Source organism: Natrix helvetica, assembly GCF_964273705.1.
Source record: "Natrix helvetica genome assembly, chromosome: 8".
NCBI classification, from domain to species: domain Eukaryota; kingdom Metazoa; phylum Chordata; class Lepidosauria; order Squamata; family Natricidae; genus Natrix; species Natrix helvetica.
Window position 1 is genome coordinate 11,487,753 of NC_138559.1, and position 25,712 is coordinate 11,513,464.

A 25,712-nucleotide genomic window follows, 5' to 3' on the forward strand; every position below is an offset into this window, starting at 1 on the left:
CATCAGAGTCAGCTGTTCCCTACGGGACACTCTGAAGGGATCTTCAGAGGAACACTAATGGAGCATGGGTATAGAGCTTAATTTTAGAAGCAGACCCACAATACCGTATTTTTCAGAGTATAAGATGCTCCGGAGGATAAGATGCCCCTTAGTTTTGGGGGAGGAAAACAAGAAAAAAAATCTGCCTCTGCCTACCAAGATCAAATTCAATCAGGATGCTTCGTTAAGGGATCCCTATGAACAAGGGCATCCATGGGGAAGAGGGGACAAAGAAAAATGAATGACAAGTGTACCATGACATCATTGTTTGAAGCCATAATGGCGAACCTATGACACATGCCACAGGTGCACAGGTGTGCTTTCGGCACGCAACGACAAAAAGGTTAGCCATCACTGGTTTAATGGATGCAACTTGCATACTTTGAGAAGAGAGGCTCATTGGAAAAGACCGTGATGTTGGGAAAGATTGAAGGCAAAAGGAGAAGGGGACGGCAGAGGATGAGATGGTTAGATAGTGTCATCGACGCAATGAACATGAACTTGGGCAAACTCTGGGAGACAAGTGGAGGACAGGAGAGGCTAGGATGCTAGATCCATGAGGCCGTGAAGAATCAGGTTCAATTTAGCGAGTGAACAACAAGAACATAGTTACATCAGATATCACGACATCATCATTCCACCATTTGTGGGACAATACCACAATGCACCTGTTATTCCATTGCATTACCCTGGGAATTTATTTTACATCTACGTCAAGTTGCTGCCTTCTATAACTGTTAACTAAACCAGGGTCCAGAATATTAATGGAATAAAATATTCTTTCTATCCCCATTCCCTGAACCTATTTCAGCGTCCTTTTTAGCAAATTTATTCAAAGCATCCCTGATAATCAGCTTGTCCGTCAGAAGCTCAATTGTATGACCAAGATTGTGGACAGTGACCTCTTTCGTCAGTCTGGTGAGTTAGGTCTTGTTCTCGTCTTCTCTTCCTTTCTGTATCTCGTTCCCATTTTCAGCGTTCCAATGATGTACTGAACTCTCAACATGCCAATTGCTCTACAACAGGGGTGGCAAACTAGATTTCATTGAGGGCCACGTCAGGGTTGTGTTTGACCTCAGGGGCCGGGTAGGTGTGGCCAGCTCGACATCATTTGTGTTGTGGACACCTCTCCCAGACTCCATTTTTGGCTGCAACAGCCTCCTCCAGCACTCTGCCGGCAAAAACGGAGCTCGGGAGAGTCACACACGGCCTTCTTGAGCTCAGTTTTTGCTGAAAGAGTGTTGCAGGAGGCCATTGCAGAAATTGGGAGGGCCACACATGGAGCTCAGGAGGGCCACACCCATTCCTCCCAAGCTCCATTTTCTCTGGCAGAGGCACTGTGCGCCGGTCCTTCGCTGTTTCCAAGGCGGCTCTGCGGGCCAGACCTAAGCATCCTCTGGGCCAGATCTGGCCTTGAGTTTGGTACCCCTGTTCTACAAACTCAGTGGGGCATCGTGGCATCTTCTACCATGGGTCATAGATAAGTCAATGCAGGCAGCTGGAGTCTGTGGAGCTGTGGACTGACAGTTGAAGGATTGCACTCTTTCTTTGTCTATTTACCCCACCTCCTTAGTGGCTTAAGTGAAGGGGTAAATATAGCTTTCCGTATCATAGGGATGTTTAAAATTACAACTCAGTACTTTTTGGAGATCTACGTTTTTCTTCTATTCCTGAATTATGGGCAAAATGTTGATTCTGTTTTTGGAGTTGTTGGGAGTTTTTAATATTAAAATGGAACTCAGAACCTGAGTCATTTCAAGTACAGTCAGGTCTATTGACTCATTCCCGTATTTCTTCTTCATTCTGTATCCTAGAATGCCGTGACATTCTTCTCCCCCTGCTGGTAGACCAGCTCAGTGGACAACTGGATGATAACTCTCACAAACCTGACCATGAAGCCTGCTCACAGCTGCTTAGCAATATCCTTGAGGTACTCGATCGGAAAGAGGTGGTAAGTACCTGTTGTTTTCTTCCATTCTTCCTCGAGAGTAACATTGTCTAAAACTCTGTGGAGCAGCTGCTTTGGAAATGAAAATGAACTGTTGCAGGATGGATAGATGGACTAGATGGATGGGATGGGGTGAGGGTGGGATGGATGGATGGGATGGATAGATGGATTGGATAGATAGGATGGATGGATGGATGGATGGATGGATGGATGGATGGGATAGATTTGATGGATGGATGGATGGATGGATGGGATGGATAGATGGATGGATGATGGGATGGATGGATGGATGGAACATATTGGATGGATGGATGGATGGATGGGATGGGATGAATGGATGGATGGATGATGGGATGGATGGATGGAATAGATTGGATTGATGGGATGGGATGGATGGATGGCTCTTGACTTTAGTAACTTATATGAATCCATTTATTACATGTAGTTTAATTTTAATACAATTGAATCAGTTTGTACTTCTCCAGGATGTATTGCTGATTTTCACATCAAAATATACATAATGTTGACATATTACTTCCCAAGGAAAAGCTGACATGAAGGGTATTTGTTAGTTTGATATTTTTAGTCTGTAGTTTTAGCAGTAAGTTTTTATCAGAAGGAATAGCATAAACATAAATGGTTTTTAAAAACCGACTCCGCCACTCTTGCAATTTTGACTGATATTGCTTTTCTTTCTTTTTTTAATTTCAGCACTTACAAATAAATCAATTCAAAAACCATAAAGCTTTCCCATGTAACAGATAGTTTGGATGTGATGTTTTGAGGCTGGTTTTGAACACTGAAAATTATACAGAACTGAAAATTGCAGGAGGGCTCCGTTAAAAAATTTAGCAGCAAGGGAAATGTTAGACAAGATGGCAAACAGCTGGAATATGTTTACATATAACCATACAATTACATATCTTCTCTCGCTGTGTAGCTCCCTAGTTAATGGGGGGGGGGGGAATCTACACAATGTTCAAAAAAGCTAAAAATAACCAAAATTAAGCATAATTTGGTCTCAGTAAGGGATGCGGTGGCTCAGTGGCTAAGATCCTAAGCTTGTTGATCAGAAAGGTTAGCAGATCGGCAGTTTGAATCCCTAGCGCTGCATAATGCAGCGAGCTCCTATTATTTGTCCTAGCTTCTGCCAACTAGCAGTTCAAAAGCATGTAAAAATGCAAGTAGAAAAATAGGAACCACCTTTGGTGGGAAGGTAACAGCATTCCGTGCACCTTCAGCATTTAGTCATGCTGGCCACATGACCACAGAGACGTCTTCGGACAGCACTGGCTCTTCGCCTTTGAAACGGAGATGAGCACTGTCCCCTGGAGTCAGGAATGACTAGCACATATGTGCAAGGGGAATTTTTACCTTTAATTTGGTCTTCATATCACCACACGTTTTATAGGCTATCCTGGGAAAACTTTTGTTCTGAAAGGAATTCATCATGGAATAGGGAAGGATTTGTTTAGCAAGTGAGGCATGGCAAAGAAAGAGACATTCAGAGAAAGGCACTCCTCCCTTCCCTTTTCAGCCTAATTGCATAATATTGGGGATTATCTTGCACCCCAAGAACTTCTCCAGAACCTCTTGTGACAATGTTGTGAAAATCCCTGTGATAAGAATCCATCTAACTTACTTTCCATCTCTTTGGCTCCTTCAGGGTCCAACTGCAGATCACATCCAGTTGATCATGGAACGGCTACTGAGGAGGATAAACCGGACTGTGATTGGAATGGGAAGGCAGGCTACACACATCGTGAGAGCAATTTCCTTGATTCTTGTGTGCTTGATTAATTGTCCCATGAGTTTGGGGGGTATATGTCCCTTGTTTAGAGACTTCTGGTAGGAGTCCGGCCATAGATTCTCCGGATGAGCTGGCACATTGGTGAGTGGTCTTTCTCCCACCACTTGACAGTTGATGGACAATGTATCAAATGCACCGAGGCATTTTCTCCAGCCTAAACATGGGGATTTTTTTGATATGGACAAGAGATGGAAGATCTTCTTTATCTCAACTTCTTCCTTCAGTGCCTGGAGGCAACAGGAGTGCGGATAGACACTGTCGTCACATTTCTGGATGGGGGCAGGAGTAAAATCCTTTTTTAAACTTTTGTTGGAAAAACAAAAGTTAGAAAATTGTTGTAACTTTTTAAAATAAGAACATATTGATATATAGGATCAGCTACTAGATAGTTGTAGTTGAATATTTTATAGTTGAATATTTTGTCTCCCATCCAAGTGTATCTTCCTGTGGGCTTTGAACACTGTCCTCTCAAGACTGATCGTCTTCTAAATGACTAAAGGTCTCTTGTGGTCCATCTTGTCCAGATCCTAAATTTCACAAGGGCTAACTAGTTGCCTTTTAAGAAACCCACAAGGACTATCTTAAGATATACATCCTTTCCAGGGCTCATGAATTTATTTATTTAGCATATGGTATAACATGGAGTCAGTTGCCCAAACTCCACCCCGCAAGGATTATGGGGTCATTAAAAGATGATGATGAGGATGATAACATGCATCGGCTTACAATATATATAAGGTTCATGAAAAGCTTAAATGACAAAAGGTTTTTTCCCTCCATCTTTTTCTAGGGAAGTTTTGTGTCCTGCATGACAGCCATCTTGAGACAGATGGATGATTCCCATTATAATTACTACATCAGCACTTTCAAAACCAGACAGGATCTTATTGTAAGTCTGATTGAAATTTTTATCATTATGGTTAGTCGCACAATCAGTCAGATGTTTAAAATGGATTTTCCATTTTTATCCACCTATTGAGTCCTTCCCAAGGACTAGGGCTAGACAGATGTTGTTAGACACTGTTAAAGTGATGTCAGAGAATGAAAGCTGTTCCATGTGAAGCTGCCTTTTGCTGTTGACTGATAGTGATTTTGTCAATGCTGATGGCATTTAAGTTGTACTCCAGATGTTTCGGATTGAACCCAAGGTGCCTCTCACTATTGGTGCTTTCTTTATTATGATTATTAGCACCTGCTTAATTTTTGGTCATATAGACAGTAGACAGGTATGTTTATGGCATCCCAAAGAGCAGAAAAACTCTTGAATGCATCTTCTTAAGAAGTTCAGATTCAGTTGCAAAACAAATTTTTTTTGGGTTGCTTGCATCGCTTGAAATGTAATGAGCAATCCTTAATTCCATCCCAGAATCCAGAAAGATGGCTAGCAGGTAAGTCTTTCTCCTACATTGAGTTGAACTGCTCTCTGCCACTCTTGGAGTTGGCAGAAACCATACTGGCATGAAATCTGTTCTCTGCATTTTTGATTCTTTATCTGCTTCTGTTCTCTGACATTGTGGTTCCCTAATTTATTTCCAAGATGATCAGGAAGAAAGTCTAACAGATTTTGAGATACCTTGAGGTCTGTCCTTGGATGATTAACACCAGTAGAACTAAGGATAGTTTAGGATGATCTAGCTTATACTTTGGGGCTGAAATGAAGGCAACATCAGAGAAGCATAGGAGAAAAATGTTGGACCCATGACTGAATGGAGGTGGTGCATGCCCAGGTGCAAGTTGCAAGGGCATGTATGAGCCTTGATTTGGTGCAAGTCTTATTGAAGAGTAGTTGCAGTACTCCACACCAGTAAAAGGATCCCTGGTGGCACAGTGGTTAGAATGCAGTATTGCAGGCTAACTCTGCCCACAGCCTGGAGTTCGATCCTGTTGGGCTCGAGGTTCACTTAGCCTTCCATCATTCCAAGGTCAATAAAATGAGGACCCAGATTGTTGGGGACAATATACCCTAGAGAGCAGGTAAGACACTATGGAGTAGTATATACCGTAAGTCTTAAGTTCTATTACTATTGCTAAAAGATTATTCTTGAATGGTTATGAACATGGTTTGCAAAGGCCTCAAACTGAATCCTAGCGCTTAAGTTTGGTAGCTTTCATTGCCTTCTGCCTGAAGTTCTGTTGAGTTATTGTAAATCGAGAATGACAATATTGGAATAGATTTAGGAATCTGATGCAATCCAGATTTCCTTCATTACTTCAGGGGAGATACTTGGTGGCCCACTGGCAGAACATCAACTTTACATGCAGGTTCAGTTCCTGGTGCCTCTGGTTGAAAGTAATGAGATAGATTTCTTCCCTCAGTCTATTCCTGTTTTATTCAGCACTTGAAGCCCTGGGTCTGCTCAGTTGGGGGTTCTTCCTTCCTTCTTATTCTCCTCTTTGGGGATACTATGAATTTGCATTTGGCTGATTTAAGTCATGAGTAATTAAGGCCAACTTTGTGACATGGAAGAATCTGAAAGGGTTGCCCAGCACAGCAGTTTGTGGAGCCTGGCATTTGTTTAACTTGCTGTTAGAGAAAAGAAGTAAGAGTGATGTTCTTTGCTATGGATTTCTGCCAAGGTGTTTTGAAGCCTCTGCATGGCATATTGGGAAGCTGGCAATGGTGAACTATTGGGATCGGCTTCTAGAAATGCCAATTTTGCATGTGTGTGTTTAAGTAAAACTATTTGCAACCAAATCCTCAGGCCCCTCAGTGTCTTTCTGAGGTTTTCATTCCGAAATTTCCATACCCTGGGATTGAGTTACTCAAACGCCTCTTTGGTGTGGATGCTCTTACTCAAGAGTGGGATGAGTTAGCTTTAGAAGAGATGCCAGGGGTTGGGTTTATGCAGTCATTTTGCAAGATGTCAATGATCTTGACCCTACCCCTTGCTGTTCGTGTGGGCTCAGATGCCAGTTCCAACCTCATACATACAGTTCTCTTTCAAGCAGCCTTTCCTAACTTCAGTAGCTACTCAAATCACTCTCTGACTGGTAGTCCCAAGGGCGCTTTTTCAGGAGGCGACTGGACTTTCTTTGTTTTGAAGATGTTTCACACCTCATCCAAAAAAGCTTTTTTCAGTTTTGACTGAATGGTAGTGAATGGAAGGAGTTGCAGTCATCTAGTCATTCGTACTCTTTCTGAGAGTCATTGAGGCCACTTGGAGATATTTATCTGTGCCCTCCGGTTCACCTGAATAATGCAAATGGGTGTGGAACCTTCTCGGAACTGCTGAAAGGACTGTGTTGTAAACAGGAATATAGAGGAATATAAATCCTTCCATTCTCCAGCATTCAGCCAGAGGTGATGAAGATTCTTGGATGAGAAGTGAAATGTTTTCAAGGGAAAAAAACAAAGAAAGCCCAGTTGCCGTTTGAAAAAGCACCTTTGGGATAACCATGACTGAGAATCTTCATAGACGCTCCCTGATTGATAAATGATGGACGCATCCTTGACTGTGAAAAGCTTGAGGTACCCATACATCAAAGGGAGTCAACATGAGGATAGTTTTTCCATTCAAAACCTTGCATTCAAAACACTTACCTTTGAGCATGATGTTGACTTCCAACTATCCAAATAAGTGTTTATTAGGAATTAGCAGGCGGATAAAGTTGTGTGTCCAGTTATTTTGTAAATGTCCTCACCATATAGGGACATAGTGGCTCAGTGGCTAAGACACTGAGCTTGTTGATCAGAAAGGTCGGCAGTTCGAATCCCTCGTGCCGTGTAACAGACTGAGCTCCCATTACTTGTCCCAGCTTCTGCCAATCTAGCAGTTCAAAACCATGTACAAATGCAAGTAGAAAAATAGGAACCACCTTTGGTGGGAAGGTAAAAGCATTTTGTATGCCTCCGGCGTTTAGTCATGCCAGCCACATGACCATGGAGACATCTTCGGACAGTGCTGGCTCTTCGGCTTAGAAACAGAGATGAGCACCGCCCCCTAGAGTCGGGAACAACTAACACATATGTGCAAGGGGAACCTTTACCTTTACTCCACCATATATTCTGAATAATAAGATCTGCAGAATAGAGACATGCCTTGATGTCTTCCCAAAGGCACAATCTAGTAGCCATATGAATTGATTGCAGAGCCTTTTTGGGATTCTCTCATTATGAAATATTAATCTTAATAACCAATACATTATGACTATATATAAAATAAATGGATGTTCCCTTCTCTCCTTTGTGGTCCAGACATCATATCTGCCAAGCAATTTGGACTAATGTCATTAAGTTGGTCGTTCATATCTTGACATTGCCTCCATCTTCTCAACTAAAATTATATCATTTAACGGCTGATTTAATTATGCCTGATCCTATTTTCTTTAGCAAATAGCCATAGCCATGTCTCCTTCTGTAGTCTTCTAGACATACCCAGCTATGCATCTTGCTGTATTTTTAAATATGAAAATGACATTTTATGTGGCGTCCTTAGCTGGAAAATCATCCATTGTCTTGGCTGTTCCTGCTTAATCTCATGAAGACACGTTTATCTGAACGTCTCTGAAAAGTTGAAATAAAATCCATATAACTATCTCCTGCCATCCCAAAAAGTACACTTTCATCCTATGCTGGCCGCATACCCCTTGCATTTAATGCTTGATTGTAGTCAATGTATCCGTTGTATGATTTATTTTTGTGAAAATAAGAGCCCTGTCCCTGAAAATAGCTAGAAAATAGTACTCTGGAATGGAGATCATTCTTTCAGCCTCATTATTAGGCAAGGGATCTTGTCAATGAGGAAAGGTCCAAAAATTAAAATGATGACTGCTGTTACAGGTAACCTTGACTTACGACTGCTCACTTCGTGACCGTTTGAACTATGGATGAAGCTACCTGGTGGGTTCTTATGACCTGGAGTTGAAATTCTAATGGGCGACCACCTCCATTGTCATGTGACTGCATTTCAGGCACTCAGCACACAGGTTGCATTTATGACTGTTTGCGGTGTCCTGCAGTCACATGCATTTTAAGACAGCTTTGCCAATTACGCGTTGTCCTCCTTTGGGTTGTCAATAATAGTAACAGATGTCTCGATTTCAACTGCTTTCTCTCTCTGCTTCCTTCTTATGTGGTCGCCATTGCTCCGGTCCTGACGAAGTGGCAGGATAGTTCCTCGTCCATTTAGTGGGTTTCTCCTACCGCTGGGAGGATTTGCCTAATCCCCCCAGCGTCTTCAGAGTTTCCCCCTTAATCTGTTGGTCCCTCCAGGATCCATAGTGCTCAAAAATGAGCCCAAACGAAGAAGTTAGAGTTAGAGGTCAGGAGAGCTCCTGTTCCTCAACTCCAAGCATGATGACGTCACCACAGGAAGTCCTCTTGGCAGTTACTTCTGGTTTTCAGCAAAAGTGCTGTCAGACCTTAATCCTCTAGATGAGGGGTGTCAAACTCAAGGCCCATGGGATGCTTAGATCTGCCCTGTGGGGCCGCCCTGGAAACAGCAAAGGACTGGCCCGTGGTGCCTCTGCCAGTGAAAATGGAGCTTGGGGGAACACCCACCTCTGGGTCAAGCACAACCCTGATGCAGCCCTCAACGAAATTAAGTTTGACACCCCAACTCTAGATAGAAGTGATCCTTGGCTCCATTTGTTGAGAAAGCTCTGGAGCTGCATGTGGCTCTTTCCTCCCTCTGCTGCGGCTCCATCACTGGTCGGCGCCACAATTTTGAGAGGAGCTTCCGGTGGGGAGGGGAGAGAAGCATAGTGCGCTAGGAGAAGACTCTATGGCAAGGGGAGGGTTTTCCAGTTTTCTCCACAATTGAATGGCCTTTCGGTTATGACAGGTAGAAGAAAAAGTACTCCATGCTGGGAGGAGACTCTATGGTGGGGGAACTGAACTTCCGGTCAGCTCCAGAATTGAGCAGGGGGTTTCCTGTTAGGACCTTTGTGGCTCCCGGTATTTTCTTTTCTGTGGGAAACGGGTCCAAATGGCTCTTTGAGTGTTTAAGTTTGCCGAACCCTGGTATAGTTTTATTAGAGGTCAAGGGTATTGCAGTATTTCAAAGCCAGAACTAAGAATCATGCTCCAAAATCCCTCAATTCTACTTTTCCCTCCCTTAACTGACTCCAGTTGCCCACCCCCGTGTAACCAATCAGGTTCCGCAAGATGTTTTCATAATGGTGAATGCAAGCATAGTTTTCTATGCGACTCCCTCCTTCTTCCAGCTGGGGGACCTTGAGGCAGCATCTTGAGAAGACTATAAATTATTTTCATTTCCCCAAGCAATCCCCTCCCTTCGTGTCTTCTCCTACTGTTCATGTCAGTCTGTCACCACATAGCAGCGAAGCACAAACAAGCATAGAGGGCAGCTGACAACCTAGGAAACAATTGTTCCCTTAATGACTGCAGAGTTCGCTTAGCAACCGCTGCAAAGAAAAAGTCATAGAATCATCATGGTCACATTACTGACCCATTTTATGATAGTCATGAATCAAAGTCATGGTAGGCAGGCTCCATTACAGCCATAACTTGAGGACTGCCTGGGATCAAATCCCTTTTTGCATGTGGCATGTGCCCAAGGCACATAAAAAAGATGAAGTTTCAATCCCATGGCTACATCTCATTAGTTTTCACCATCCTCCAGCTTGTAGACCCTTCTTAATTGCACTTCATTAAAAGGCATGATAAAGGACACCAACAAAGTAAAGTACCCCAGTGAGGGGTAACGGTAACGAGCATCGAGGTGTCAGGTGAAAGGTAGAGATAAAAAAGACCAACCAGGGGTGGAACTGGCATAGGTGATAAGAACATGAGGGTGAATGTACCAGTATAAAGGGTGCGACCAAAGACCCCTTAAAAAGCAAGTAGGGAGGGATGGTTCTGGGCCGTTGAGATGATCTTGAAGGTGTAACCAGTGGCCTCTTAAAAGGCAAATTGGGAGGAGTTACGATATATGTCCGTGAAACGCAGGACTGTGTATCTATGGAGGAAGGATAGAGGATTTCAGGGGCTGGGCTAAGGCATGGGATCCCACTCGGAACGGCATAGTCATGGTTACTAAGAATAGGTATCCTTACATATGAATGGAATGTTACGAAATGAGGTAGAACAGGTCTGTCCAATAGGCAAATTGACTCAAAAATAATTATAAGAAATTACGGGCTTATATGAATGGGGCAAGCCATTAACTGTTTAAAAAAAAAACCATAAATCCTTGCAGCAATGATAGAAAAAATATTTAAGGGAAAAAACCTACTATTGATTAGACTTTGGACTCTTAAGTCCTGATTGCGAGGATAAAAGTTCCAACTTCAAGTACTGCCAAGAGAGTGAGGCCACTCTGGATTTCACAGCAAAACCTAAATCTGTCATTCTCTCTTGAAGCAGCTCTGTTTGAAGGAAAAATGCAAATAGCACATTTGAAAAAAAAGATCTGTTTTTCACTGGAATTCTGGCAGGGAGGGGAAAGCTCTAAACAAACCCTTTTCTTAACAACAAAAGGAAATGATCAGCAGCTTTTTCAATAATTCTTAGTGCTGCTACACTAAGTATGAAAGCTAATTTGGTCCAGTGTTGAAGATATCAGGCCAGTGACAGTGAATTCCAGTCCTGCCTTAAGCATGAAGCCAGCAGTGGGTGACCTTGGGCCAACCACTTCTTCTCAGCCCTGGGAAGGAGTCAATGGCAAACCACTCCTAAAAAACAGAATAACAGAATAATAAAATTGGAAAGGACGTTGGAAGTCTTCTAGTCCAAGGGTTGGCTAGAAGACCTCCAAGGTCCCTTCCAAATCTGTTACTTGGTTAGTCCAACACCCTGCTTAAGCAGGAAACCCTATACCATTTCAGAAAGATGGTTTTCCAATCTCTTCTTAAAAATCATGCCATGAAAACTGTGAATATTTGTCCAGATAGTCACCAAGAATCAGACAGGGTTGAATGGAAGAAAACAAAAAACAAATGCAAACAAGGAAGGTTGAAACAATAAATAATAAAATAATATCTAGATATCTAGATATGGTGTGAGTGTCTACACATGAATTAAAATGGGTGGAAAAGAGAATATTCTTGACATGATGCAGGAGAGAAGGATATTGTTTAAGGGTGAGACGAATACTATTGAGGGCCAGCTTTGAGCTGATTTTCACTCAGGAAACCCAGAGTGACTTTAGGCCAGTCTCGGCTATACATGTATGTGCAGCAATAACACTTAGACTTATATACCACTTCACAGTGCTTTACAGCCCTCTCTAAGCGGTTTACAGAGCCAGCATATTGCCCTCAACAATCTGGGTCCTCATTTTACCGACCTTGGAAAGATGGAAGTTTGAGTCATATTTGAGCTGGTCAGAATCGAACTGTCAACAGTCAGCAGAATTAGCCTGCAGTACTACATTCTAACCACTGTGCCACTATGGCTCTACATGTACATAACTTCCATGGTTATGGTTTTTTGGTGGGGAGAATTGTATTTAATTTGTATTGTATTTCTCTTGTATTTAAAAGTAAGCATATCTTTGGGAGGAAACCTGGCTGTTAGGTAGTATTTCTTAGACCTTCTTAAATCTTCTTTTTCTTGAGCTGTATAGGATTGAGGTGTCAAATGGATTGGAATTGGAATATACTTTATTGACCAAGTGTGACTGGACATACAAGGAATTGTCTGAAATGCATAAGCTCTCAGCATATATACAAACAACAAAGTGATAAGTCATAGATTATAAATTGTAAGATGCAAGTCTAAATCATAAGATACCAATAGGAGAAGGTAGTAAGAAAGATGAGAAGGATAGTAGCAATACAGTCAATGTAATCTAAGATGAGATTCTCAATTGCCATTTAAGTAGTAAGACTTTGGATCTAACTCCAAAAAAGTAGGAAGGACCCAAACAAAGGTTTAAGTTTAATTGAGTGGTTGACATATGTATTTAAAGAGTTTCTATTTGTACCACTTTTAACAAAAAGTTTTTATTGGCAGTGTTAGCAGGTAGAGGGTGGGGAACACAGGAAGCCATGGAAGATTATAGCCTGGTGATCTCTGGAAGGATTGAGAAGACAGTTCCAAGAATTCCCAGTTAGTATGGCCAATTCTGGGAAGTAGAGTCCAAGAACATCTGGAGAACATTATATTTGGAAGGCTGATCTATAAGCTAATATAAATCTGGTCACTCTCCTTCATTCTGATTTGTAACCTTCTCCGTAGGATTTTCTGATGGAAACTTTCATCATGTTTAAAGATCTGATTGGGAAAAATGTCCATGCAAGTGACTGGATGGTGATGAACATGATGCAGAGCAGGTAAAAAGTCTCATTGTCTGTCGCCCAGAATATTTCCCCCTCCGATTCTTTGTGTCGTTTTCCACATTTTTTTTTAGCACAGCGTGTCAATCAATGGCCATTGTTTCACGATCCTTGAAGTCTGGCCTGGATTAAAAATAAATGTGATTGAGGGAATCCCTGCAGGATTGCTCAGCTATTCGTAGTGGTTTTCTTTCTCTGCCTTTAGTAGCGTGCTAACTTGTAAATTCTCTTGACTGTGGTTGCTGAGAACCTTCTAAATCAAACCCTTTCAATTTGAGAAGGCAGGCGTTTATATGAAAATTGGCACCATTGCTTTAAGAGCAGTGAAAATACAAATGATGCCAAAGAAGTTGTGAACACACAGCAGGCACTTCCCGTGGTTTCAATGGGACAAGGAGGTGCTTTTAGCCTCTGCCTTTCTCCCAATCTGTTTTTATAAAATGGCTCTTTTTTCCCTCCCTGCACTTCTCCAGGATTTTCCTTCGAGCCATCAATCAGTATGCCTCTGTGCTCAATCGCTTCTTCTTGGATCAAGCAAGCTTTGAGCTTCAGGTAAGAGAGAACAGCCACTCTCTTTAGTCACAAGGGGATGGTGGTTACCTGGAGGGTGAGTCTTTACCATTTACCAGATTTGTAAAACAAGACATCATGGCCAGTGGAAACGAGAATGCACGTTTCTTTAAAAAGACTTACCAAATTTGAGAACTTGCTTGGAGAAGTCAAGAGATAGCCAAGGGATCTTCTTTAACATTTTTAAGGCATTGGAAAACATGGCAGATAGGGCCATATAACACGTCAAGTTTTCTTCTCCCTTAAACGCTGAAACACGTAAGTCATTCCTTTGTCTTTTAGCTATACTATTGAAATCTTATTCTCCGTATAGCCGTCGACTTACGATCGTAATGGAGCAGTGGCGTAGCGTGGGTTGTCAGCACCCGGGGCAAGTAATTTGCGCCCCCTAACCCGAGGGCGGCCTGACTGCAGCTGCCCCTGGGTCGGCATCAGTCAAGTGAGGCTCTCCATGCTGGCCTCCTGCCTTCCTCCCGAGGAGGAGCTCGACAGGGCAGCGGGAAAAGGTTCGACTGAAGGGAAGCAGGTGCCGCGGGGGTGGGAGGTGCACCGGGGGCTTCGGGAAGGCGCCGGCTCCCCGGGGCACTCCAGGCGGAGCGGGAGGACGCGGTGGCGTTGCAGCCGCGGGCAGATGGAGCGCAGCGCCGCTCTCCTTCGGCTCCCGCGGGGGCGGCGGGTCTTGGCGGCTCCGCTGGGAGGTAGGCGGTGCGCAGGAGGGGCCTGGGCGTGCCAGGGCCGGGAAGCTTAGTTCGCGGGCCAAGCCGGGCGCGGAAAGAGGCGGCCACAGTCCGGCAAAGGGCGGCGCGGGGCGAGTCTGGGCGCCCCCCCCAGATGTTGCGCCCGGTGTGGCCGGCACCCCCTGCACCCCCCACGCTACGCCACTGTAATGGAGTTTCCCCATCATAGTGATAAGTCATGAAAGTCGTAAATCAGATCCCTCACATGACCGATCCAATTTTATGATCTTTTTTGCACCAGTTGTTAAGCATGAAATGAATCAATGGTTTGTTGTGGGCCGGTTTTGCCAAAATCCCTATTATTATTTTTTTTCAAAACCACCATAAAATGTGCTGGGCATTGCAAACATCTGCAAAGGCAAGCCGATTGCTGAGCATTCGGTATGCAGACACATGACCCCATTGCGAGGGGTGATCACTTTGGAACCTCATTGTAAGTACCCCCCCAAAGGAGGTTTGCTGTAACTTCAAATAGTCGCTGAGGGGACTGGTCATGATTTGAGGACTTACCTGTACAATACCTGGGTAGTTCTCACCTCATATTAACAATTGCATTATGGTGACAGTGATTGGAGAGCGAGTTGGGGGGAAACCTGTTTCAAGAGATTCCATAAAACACTTGGATTTCAGCTTGCTTATCTCTGACTGAGGCCAATGCAATCGTGTCAAAACCATTCTTACATGCTTCAAGGCGTAGTGGACAATTAAAACCCTAGTGTAGGAGAAGGAGAAGCAAAGTCTAGCGTTCTTACCTTCCCATAAGCAGTCTAAGTCCAACACCTCTTGAAATTTGCTAACTCTTTTCTAGCACCAATTTAATGCTCGTCAATATTTAGAGCAGTGTTTCTCAATCTTGGCAACTTGAAGATGTCTGGACTTCAAGTTCCAGAATTCCCCAGCCAGCATTTGCTGGCTGGGGAATTCTGGAACTTGAAGTCCAGACATCTTCAAGTTGCCAAGGTTGAGAAACACTGAGTTAGAGCCTTGTGTATAGATATGGACAATAAATCAGCTTGGTTGGAACTTAACAGTTGGTCTTGTTTCTGCCTGCCTGACACCTGGTTGTCAAATTCTATGTTTTTTTCTCCTAGGACCGTGAGGGTGACCTTAGGGCACGTGTGCCCAAAGTGGCACACGGAGCCTTGTCGCTTGGCACGTGTGACATCACCCATTCCTCTTCTGGGTTTCTAGCATGCATGTGCATGTGATGATCAGCTGGCCTTTGTGTGTGCGGCAGTGCTGGAAGGTGGAAGAGCTGGTCTTCCGTTTTCCGGTGTGAACATGCGCAATAGCCAGCTGATCATTGCATGCACATGCTCTCCAGTAACCAGAAGTCTAGCTGGCTGGCATGCATGCACCCACCAGAAACCAGAAGTGCATTTTCCAGTGCACACGTGCCCCCTGGGCAGCCCCGCTTCCGGTTTGTGTTCCAGATGAGTGTGCACTTGCACTCCCTTTTCAGGACTCAGTACCGAAAAGATTCACCATCACTGTCCTAGGATATCTTGCCTGTCCAATAATTTAGCAGGGGGATAGATACCTAAATACCTGGATTGATGAACACGTTGCACTAAACTATAATTTGTTGAATAGTTCAACCAATGCTTAACATATTATACGGAGTCAGTCCTCAAAGATTCAGAAGCACATTTAGGTTCAACAAGCAGCTTTTCAAGTTCTTGTTGGAGCAGACGTTTTGAGAACACAAATTTTAATAGCTCTCCTATCTTACATGCCATTGTATGATTTTATCTTATTTTACGATTAGTTTGGTCTGATCTCTCTCTCTCTCTCTCTCTCTCTCTCTCTCTCTCTCTCTCTCTCTCTCTCTCTCTCTCTCTCTCTCTCTCTCTCTTCTCCTGCTCCCATAGCTGTGGAATAATTACTTCCATTTGGCAGTGGCCTTTCTTACTCATGAATCCCTTCAACTGGAGACTTTTTCCCAGGCTAAACGGAACAAGATAAGGAAGAAGTAAGTTTTCACCTGAGTTTTTAATTTTCACTTAAGTTCTCCCACCACACACAAGTAAGTATTTCAATTACTTCTTTACCATCCCATTTTCCTATATGGATGATACCAAAAATCTTTTTTTTTTAATAAAGAATTTTTTTATTTTTTATTTTCAAAACAAACACAACACATAAAATCTTCTTTTTTTTTTGCATACTGTAGAAAGTGTATCGGTTGGTTACAAAAAGGCTTTCGTGCATCTCTTCCACAGTCATCAAACATAATTCATATTAACTGAAGTATTTTAACTCAAATATGTATACATATTTCCATCATCATACCTCCATTTACATTTGACTATAATTGTTTAAACGTCCTTCATCATAAAATATACCAAAATTTAATACATAACCACATACTAGCATTTCATTTACTATTTCTAAGGTCCTCCAATAACACTGAATCTTTATGTCCTATTCTAGTTAAACATTCATAATATTCAATAACAAAATTTTCTAATCCGTCTTTCCAAATCATTATTTGCAATTTACATCCAATGTCCTTATGTTATACCCATACCTATATATAACTTATTATCATTATCCCTCCTTTATTTAACTATATCCTGTAGATGATACCGAAAATCTGAAGGATGGGTATATCTAAAACATGCATTAATGTTATTTCAGCCCATAAAGCTTGGTTGATTACACATTCTGGTTCTGATGCATACCTTGATTTTTCTCTGGGAATCAAAAGAAGTGTAGATATTGCTCTTAACCCCAATTTATCCTCCAACAATGAACCTGTGAAGGATGTTGGTTAGCAAGAGAGTAGCCACATGTAATAGTTGGTTTCCTAGTTGATTTGGAACTAGGAGATAGTTATGCAAAAACTGTAGCAATCTTCTCCTTTCCTATGATGTGGTCTTCTTATCATATCACAGGAAGTTGCTAGAAAGATCAAAAAGTCTTCATCTTAACATACATCAAAATATATTGTCCCTATAGCTACGTTGGTTATTTTTATCCCGTTCAGTTCAATAAATACCACTAAGGAAACCTTATGCGACAATAGTCTGTGGCACAGAATCAGTATTGGTTTTAGGAAGTTACTAAAGAACATGACACCTAGAAATCTGATGAGCCTCCATAATGAAGCAGCTATTTAAACTTGAATGTCTTCAGTCCTGCTTCAACATCCTGAACAGCTACATCCCATAGACTTCCATACTTTTATACGCACAACTCCAGCTTTGTGGCAGTTGCCTTCAACTTTCTTCAGTTATTGATGTGTTACTGACTGCTGCTGTTGACATGTTTCTCAGTGAGTGGGATTATTATTCGTCCTTGAACATCAGAGGTAGCGATGGTGGTATGTGATGGTTTATCAGGGTTTTTTTTTCATCTTGATAAGCTAGCAGAATCACTTGTGTGATTAGTTAGTTGTATAAATCCTTTAAATAAACAAGCAAATAAAGCATTGGTTACAATAATATGAATCAATAATATAAATGCTTGTTTGAAAGGAGGTTGCAGACTTCATCCCAAAAATGATCCTTGGAGCAATAATTTATTTTGTTCCCAGAGATTGAAGCAAAATCATCGAATGCTTTCTCTCTCTTTTCTCTCCTCCCCCCCCCCTTGTAGATATGGAGATATGAGGAAGGAAATTGGCTTCCAGATAAGGGACATGTGGTATAACCTTGGTAAGCAGTGAAGCAAATTGGAAGAACAAACTGGCTTGCAAAGTTGGACTCTTGGATACCGAAAGAATGATTGGGAACATCAGCTCTTTTGTTTGTGTCAAAAGAAGGGAACACTAATCACTACCCACAAGGAGGGGTTTCTTTGACTAATAAAAGGGCAGGAAAAAGAGGAAATGGAATGAATGAATTAATTAATTTATTAGATTTCTAGACCGCCCCCTCTCCCCGAAGGGACTCGGGGCGGTGTACAGGTATAAATTTAAAAACCATACAAACAATAGTATACATAGCTAAAATTAGATTAAATAGCCCCTGTACGAATTTATAAAAATTAAAAACTTAGACCATAAAACCAATCATAAAAATTTAAAAATAAAACTGAGGTGGGAAAGCTGGGATTAGGCCAGGCCGGCTAGCTGAAACAGGTGGGTTTTGAGTTTCTGACGGAAGGAGCGGAGGTCCGTAGTCATTCTAATGTCAGGGGGAAGGTCATTCCAGAGGGTCTGGCCCATCACAGAGAAGGCCCTTCCCCTAGGCGTCGCCCGCTGGAGGAGTCCCTCTCTGTGTGAGCGAATCGGCCGAAGGGATGTATGAGGCAGGATATGTATTAGCTTTATTATGTGAAGGGGAAAATACACATATTTATCCAAAGATGTTTCTTCCAAAGGCAACACGACTTCCTTTGTTTTTCCTTGAAGACATTTAACTTCTCATCCAAGAAGCTTCTTCCATTCAGAACTGGGGGGAACAAAACCCACACTAATAAAGTTTCTTAAAAATATACGCTTTGCATGCTGTATAAATGGATCTTCTAGGAGATCAGTCCCTGTATGAAGTGAATAAGCCTCCTAGTAAAAAAAAAATTGAATAATCTGGAGCAGTTTTTCCCAATCTTTAGCCTTCACCTTCCTGTAATAAGCAAAATGACCATTGATGAGATTTCTGGAGGCTGCAATGTATGCATTTGGAGAGCTCCCAAATTCAAGAAAGTTGCCTGTTCCAGATACTGTGTTTCCCTGAAAATACAACCTATCCTGAAAGTAAGCCCTAACCTGATTTTTACATGTGTGCCAAAATAAGCCCTAGTTAAGATCCCGCTCACTCTGGGGTGGGGTGAGGTGCACACGTAAAAATTAAGACGGGGGGAGCTAACCTACGTACCAGGCCTTGCACACACAAACGTCTGCCTTGCCTTGCCAGCCCAGTTCTTCTGCAGCTGCTTGCTGCCCCTTGCATGCATTGTCCCTGCCCTCTGTTATCGGCTGCAGAGGCCTTTCCAGAAGGCCTCTGACAGCACAATGGAGGTTGGGTACAACGCATGCAAATGGCGGCAAGCGGCTGCAGAAGAAGTGGGCCGGCAGCGGGCTGCTGCTGGGTGGGGCTGCTGGTATTATTTTCTGGGAAACATGTTAAGTCATGATAGTATTCCTGAGAAGGTTTTCAGAAGTCTTCCTTAAATGGGAGAGAACGAAACAACAACATGCAAAGAAAAAGAGAAATAAGTTGAACTAAAGAAACATTCCTAATGTTTTATAACGACTCTGCCCTCATCTTATCTCCACTGATATGTTGGTATGATGGTGAAGTCCTACAGAGTTTCAATACAATACAATACAATACAATACAATACAATACAATACAATAGTAGAGTTGGAAGGGACCTTGGAGGTCTTCTAGTCCAACCCCCTGCCTAGGCAGGAAATCCTATACCGTTTCAGACAAATAGCAATCCAAAATCTTCTTAAAGACTTTCAGTGTTGGGGCATTCACAACTTCTGGAGGCAACTTCTATTCCACTGATTAATTGTTCTAACTGTCAGGAAGTTTCTCCCCAGTTCTAAGTTGCTTCTCTCCTTGATTAGTTTCCACCCATTGCTTCTTGTTCTACCCTCAGGTGCCTTGGAGAATAGTTTGACTCCCTCTTCTTTGTGGCAACCCTTGAGATATTGGAACAATGCTATCATGTCTCCCCTAGTCCTTCTTTCTCTTAAGCTAAACAGTCCTTCTTTCTCTTAAGCTAAAGTTTCGTAGGAAACTTAAGAGAAAGGAGGATGAGGTGACAGAAGGTCTCAGTTCGACTGTTTGCTTATGAAAGACTTTAAAAAATGAGTTAAAAAGGATTTATGGCTCAAAAGCAGCTGCTACGTTAGACAAAACAGACCATCCGTTTGATCTTCACTCCTGTTTTCCCCTCCCCTTTTCTGTTTTCTCAGGACCTCATAAGATCAAGTTCATCCCTTCTATGGTGGGCCCAATCCTGGAAGTGACCTTGACGCCAGAGCCTGAGCTGCGGAAAGCAACCATCCCTATCTTTTTCGACATGATGCAATGCGAATTCAACTTCAGTGGGGGCAGAAACTTCCGTATGGTACAGAATTGGCTTATAGAGTATGGGTGAAGTTTGAAAATTAGTTGTCAGGAATTATGAATAAACCGATGAGACTTGCAAGGGAGAGACACCTGAAGGCAAAACCCTGGTTTGTTCTTTAGAACAAAGCATCATTCTTTGGTGTGTATATGAACAAACTTCAGAAATTCGTTTGGCTAAATCAATATCAAACCATGATTGCCTAAAATGAACTGTTATTTGGCTTCCAATAGGTCTGGCTTATCTAAAATGACACAGAGAGATAAAAATAGGACTGATTGATCCATCTATCTTAATGATTTTCGTATTAAATGGAGGGAGGGTCAAGGAACAATCTGAAATTTCTTGAAGGAATCAATGGGTTGAAGAATTTCTGATTTTTTTAAAAAAAATTAATGGAAACCCTTTAAGTCAGTGTTCTCAACCTGTGGGTCGGGACCCCTTTGTGGGGTCGAACGACCCTTTCACAGGGGTCACCTAAGACCATTGGAAAACATATTTTCGAAAAAATACGGAAAACATAAAATAATTTCATGGTTGGGGGTCACCCCAACATGAGGAATTGTATTAAAGGGACACGGCATTAGGAAGGTTGAGACCCACTGCTTTAAGTAATGTTCCCCACTCCCCTTTTTGGTCTTTAACTTGCAGTTTGAAAATGAACTGATCACTAAATTAGATCAAGAAGTGGAAGGAGGTCGGGGAGATGAGCCGTACAAGATCCTGCTGGAGAAACTGTAAGTGTGTGAATGTTCTTGATTATCTTCCAGGTCATGTTTAGTCATGTGGTGTTGCTTTCTTGCATTCCATTGCACAGGGAACATGTCAGCTTCCCAAGCAGGCCATGCACGTTTATCAAATGAGCAAGAGACAAATACTCCTTTTAGTCTCCAGCATGAACATATTTTTATGAATTTGTAGAGACACATATACACACATTCATTGAATTTATACGCACACATTCATTGGAAGTTAATCTGTGTGTTGATTGAATTTTCATACAGGTGTAAGCATTCAGTCTGAAACAAAAGCATTTATTTATTTATTTATTTGAGTTACAGAATCCTAGCATTGGAAGGGGTCGTTTAGAGGTCAGCCATTCAACGAGGAATTTAAACCACAGCATTTTTGATAGGTAGCATTTATTTGAACCCCACTCAGAAAAGAGGAGCTTATCTCCTCCATCCGTAACTCATTGTGTTGTCAAACAGGTTTTAGGAAGAATGCTTGGTTTTTGAATACTCAGCCGGAATTTTAGCACAGCATTTTCATATTTACTAGCTGGGTTTGCTAGCAAACTTTAACCTTCTGTTAGCAAAACGCAATGGGTCTCTTCACACAACCTGCTATGCCAATGAAGCTAATCCTTGACTTAGACTACAGTTGGGATGAGAACTTCCACTGCTGAGCAAGGCAGTTGTTAAACGAGCCACGCCAGATTTTGTGAGCTTTTTGTCACAGTTGTTAAGCAAAGCCACCAGACGTTAAGTGAATCATGTGGTCACTAAGTGAATCTGGCTTCCCCCGTTGACTTTGGTGGTCATATGACCCCAGCATCCAAATTGTGATCGGGGGATGCTACAATGCTTGTAAAAGCAAGGATTGCTCAAACTTCTCTTTCTCCAGTGCCGTTGTAACTTTGAATGGTCACTAAATAAATGTCTGTAAGTTAAGGACCATCTGTGCAAATAGTCACATTATAGTTTCAAGTGAATGACCTATTTTCAAACCAGTCTAAGACAATGACTAGCAATATTTTTGTTGAGCCAGAAGTATTTCCTGTGGATTGGCCACAGTGTATTTATTTGTTTGTTTGTTTGTATGTGTGTATGCATACGTCCTTGTATTCTTACCTTCTACTGTGAACTCATGTACTAAGAATAGCTTAAGAATAAAATAAAAATCAATCAGTAATATCCAAAAAGGGACGTGGTGGCTCATTGGCTAAGACACTGAGCTGGCCGATCAGAAAGGTCGGCAGTTTGAATCCCTAGCGCCCCGTAACAAAGTGAGCTCCCATTACTCATCCCAGCTTCTGCCAACCTAGCCGTTCGAAATCATGTAAAAATGCAAGTAGAAAAATAGGGACCACCTTTGGTGGGAAGGGAACAGCGTTCCGTGCGCCTTTGGCATTTAGTCATGCTGGCCACATGACCGCAGAGACGTCTTTGGCTTTGAAACGGAGATGAGCACTGCCCCCTAGAGTCGGGAACGACTAGCACATATGTGCGAGGGTAACCTTTACCTTTTAATATCCAAAACTTCAATGCAGATGATCGGTCATAATATTTCTCTTCCCTATAAGCTTTTTACTTCTACATCTTTGGATCTAACCCAACGCATTATTTAAAACCAGGGGCTATGATGTTCTCTTTTTATTCATCTCTCTGTTTTTCTTTTATCTCCTCTCCTCTTTCTTGATCCCATCAATGGAAATGTCTGCAGCCTCCTGGAGCACTGCCGGAAGCATAAATACCTGTCAAGCTCAGGCGAAGTCTTTGCCCTGTTGGTTAGCAGCCTGCTTGAGAACCTTTTGGATTACCGAGCGATTATGCATGACGGGAGCAAGGAGAACCGCATGAGTTGCACTGTCAACTTACTGGTATGGGGAGAACGTAGAGACGGGTGCAAATCTTGGTTCTTATGAAACCACTTTAGACCTACTTTGGACCTGCTGCATTAGAAGCTCAGGAACTTATATGGGTTTAGCATGATCGTTTCTTATTTGCAAAGTGCCTATAATCTTTGCTCCCTTTCATCACTACCATGCAAGGCAGGTCACTCTTGTTCCCATTATACAGGTTGGGGGCTGAGATTACAAAAGTATTGTGGGCCGCCAGCACCAGCAGAGTCAAGAGGAGGTTGGGGAGGAGCATGAGCCAGTCCTGGAAAGATGGGGAAGGCTCAGACGAGGGCTCTGCATCGGAGGCAGAGATGGGGCCGAGGCCATCTGGCAGTGATCAGGTGCCTACGGAGCAAGACAGCAGTGAGGCAGAGGAACAGCTAGAGCATGTTCCTTTTGTGCGCATGAGCAGAGCTGCCAGAAGAAAAGAACAGCTAAGAAATCAGGGTCGACTTGGGAGTCAAGTCACAGGTGGAAGGTCATTGGCCCCTCCCATAGGAAATAAAAGAGGAGCAAAAGGGGAGTGGGCTTTTGCAGGAAACAATTTGTTCCTTCAGTTGTTAGATTTGTTTCAGGAGTGTGAAGATCTGTCCATGAATCTCAGAGACTCTGTGCCCAGTTTTTTCCTTGCACAGCACCCTATTTGGAAAGTATTTACATGGCAGCTTTCCAAGATAGATGAGGTCTGTAGTCATAATTACTCCTCTGAAAAACTGTTTGCCAGGCCTTGCTGGATGCGAAAGAGAGGAATTCACATTCGTTTAATAAAAGGGGCTTTTTTGGGGGACCAGGGCTCTGCCTCGTGCTTTTTGGGGAAACCTAGGTCAGAACAAAAAGATTTCCACACAGCCACCCAGTGAGTTCGTTATGAGATCCCTTGTCACCACAAAACCACATTGGCTTGGGTGTGACTTCCACTGCTATTACGTCTGCAGCACCTCTCACTGGACAAGTGCATCAAGATCCATCTGGATCTTGAGCCTATCATCCAAGGTGTTAGCTATTCCTGCCTGCTTAGTATCATCCGCAAATTTGGTAAATTCCCCTTCTATTCCCTCATCTAAGTCCTTTATGAAGATATTGAAGAGTACTGAGCCTAAGACGGAAACTTGTGGCACCCCACTGCTTACTTCCCTCCAAGTAGACTCTATATGTAGAATCAGTTGAAGCATCACATCAAACCATAGGTATGGAGACCGAACTGTAATGTAGTGGTGTCTAAGTTGGCAAACAATATTTTTCACAGTTTGATTTAAATCAACGACAGTTTGAAAATCCATAGCTTGCCTATGAATACAGGTTCAAGAGCTTACTTTAGATTCTCAACTGACAAGCTTGAAGTGATGTCCGAACTGGATCAAAAGTTGTCCATTTTTAACATTCTATGTTTGTTAACTGAAATCATTTGGTTATTCCCAAACTTGTTTTTCCTTTTGCAGAATTTTTATAAAGAAAAGAAAAGAGAAGATATCTACATCAGGTAACATCAGTAGGTCTTCAGACTTCTGAATAAGCTGTCACAAAATAGTATAGTACTTCTGATTCTCAGACAGTATGTTGTTGTTTTCTAGGTACCTATATAAGCTCCGAGATTTGCACACCGATTCAGAGAGCTACACTGAGGCAGCTTACACACTCCTGCTTCATGCAGAGTTACTTCAGGTAAGTGTGGGAGATCTTGAATAGTAGATCCATGTATGGCACTTTGCAGTAATCAAATTTAAATTTTGTTAAGGCAGCATTTCTCAACCTTGGCAAGTTTAAAATGTGTGGACTTTAACTCCTAGAACTCCCCAGCCAATTCTGAGAGTTGAATCCACGCAGGAAAAGCAAGAAAAACAAAATGCATAGGTACAGTATATGTGTAACCTTGCTCGATAGCAGCACCTGTGAGAGGGATCTTGGAGTCTTCATGGACAAACCATTTAAATATGAGCCAGCAGTGTGTGGCAGCAGCCAAAAAAGCCAACATAGTTCTAGGCTGCATAAACAGAGGGAGAGAATCAAGATCACGTGAAGTGTTAATATCATTTCATAAGGCCTTGGTAAGGCCACACTTGGAATACGGCATTCAGTTTTGATTGCCACAATGTAAAAAAGATGTTGAGACTCTGGAAAAAGTGCAGAGAAGAGAAACAAAGATGATTAGGGGACTGCAGACTAAAACATATGAAGAACGGTTGCAGGAACTGGGCTAGTCTAATGAAAAGAAGGACTAGGAGAGACATGACAGCTGTCTTCCAATATCTCAGGGGCTGCCACAAAGAAAAGGAAGTCAAGCTATTCTCCAAAGCACCCGAGGGTAGGACAAGAAGCAATGGGTGGAAACTAATCAAGGAGAGAAGCAACTTAGAACTGAGGAGAAATTTCCTGACAGTGAGAACAATTAACCAGTGGAACAACTTGCTTCCAGAAGTTGTAAATGCTTCAACACTGGAAGTTTTAAAGATGGTGTTGGATAACCATTTATCTGAAGTGATGTAGGGTTTCCTACCTAAGCAGGGGGTTGGACTAGAAGACCTCCAAGGTTCCTTCCAACTCTGTTATTCTATTCTATTCTATGTTTGATCTTAAACTTACCAATGTTGAGAAATAGTGTGTTAAGGCTATAGTTACACGCAGGTACAACCAGATTAGGCATAACAGCACAAACTAACATTGATTTTTTAAAAGAAAAAAAAATCTTGTTTCTTTCTCCAGTACTCCTGGAGAATCCAA

At 42.4% G+C, this 25,712-nt stretch overlaps 1 protein-coding gene across 2 annotated transcripts in view; it reads left to right on the top strand.

Moving 5' to 3' along the window:
* Positions 1-25,712, top strand: part of DOCK5 (dedicator of cytokinesis 5) — a 154,931-nt gene that overhangs the window by 95,420 nt on the left and 33,799 nt on the right. For both annotated transcript variants that reach the window (XM_081960726.1, XM_081960725.1), the window contains exons 25-37: positions 851-957; positions 1,854-1,990; positions 3,654-3,749; positions 4,588-4,686; positions 12,940-13,034; positions 13,511-13,589; positions 16,216-16,316; positions 17,945-18,003; positions 20,217-20,371; positions 21,023-21,108; positions 22,817-22,973; positions 24,434-24,474; positions 24,566-24,656. In XM_081960726.1, the coding sequence (XP_081816852.1) occupies positions 851-957; positions 1,854-1,990; positions 3,654-3,749; positions 4,588-4,686; positions 12,940-13,034; positions 13,511-13,589; positions 16,216-16,316; positions 17,945-18,003; positions 20,217-20,371; positions 21,023-21,108; positions 22,817-22,973; positions 24,434-24,474; positions 24,566-24,656 (1,303 nt within the window). The remainder of the gene's footprint in view (positions 1-850; positions 958-1,853; positions 1,991-3,653; positions 3,750-4,587; positions 4,687-12,939; positions 13,035-13,510; positions 13,590-16,215; positions 16,317-17,944; positions 18,004-20,216; positions 20,372-21,022; positions 21,109-22,816; positions 22,974-24,433; positions 24,475-24,565; positions 24,657-25,712) is intronic.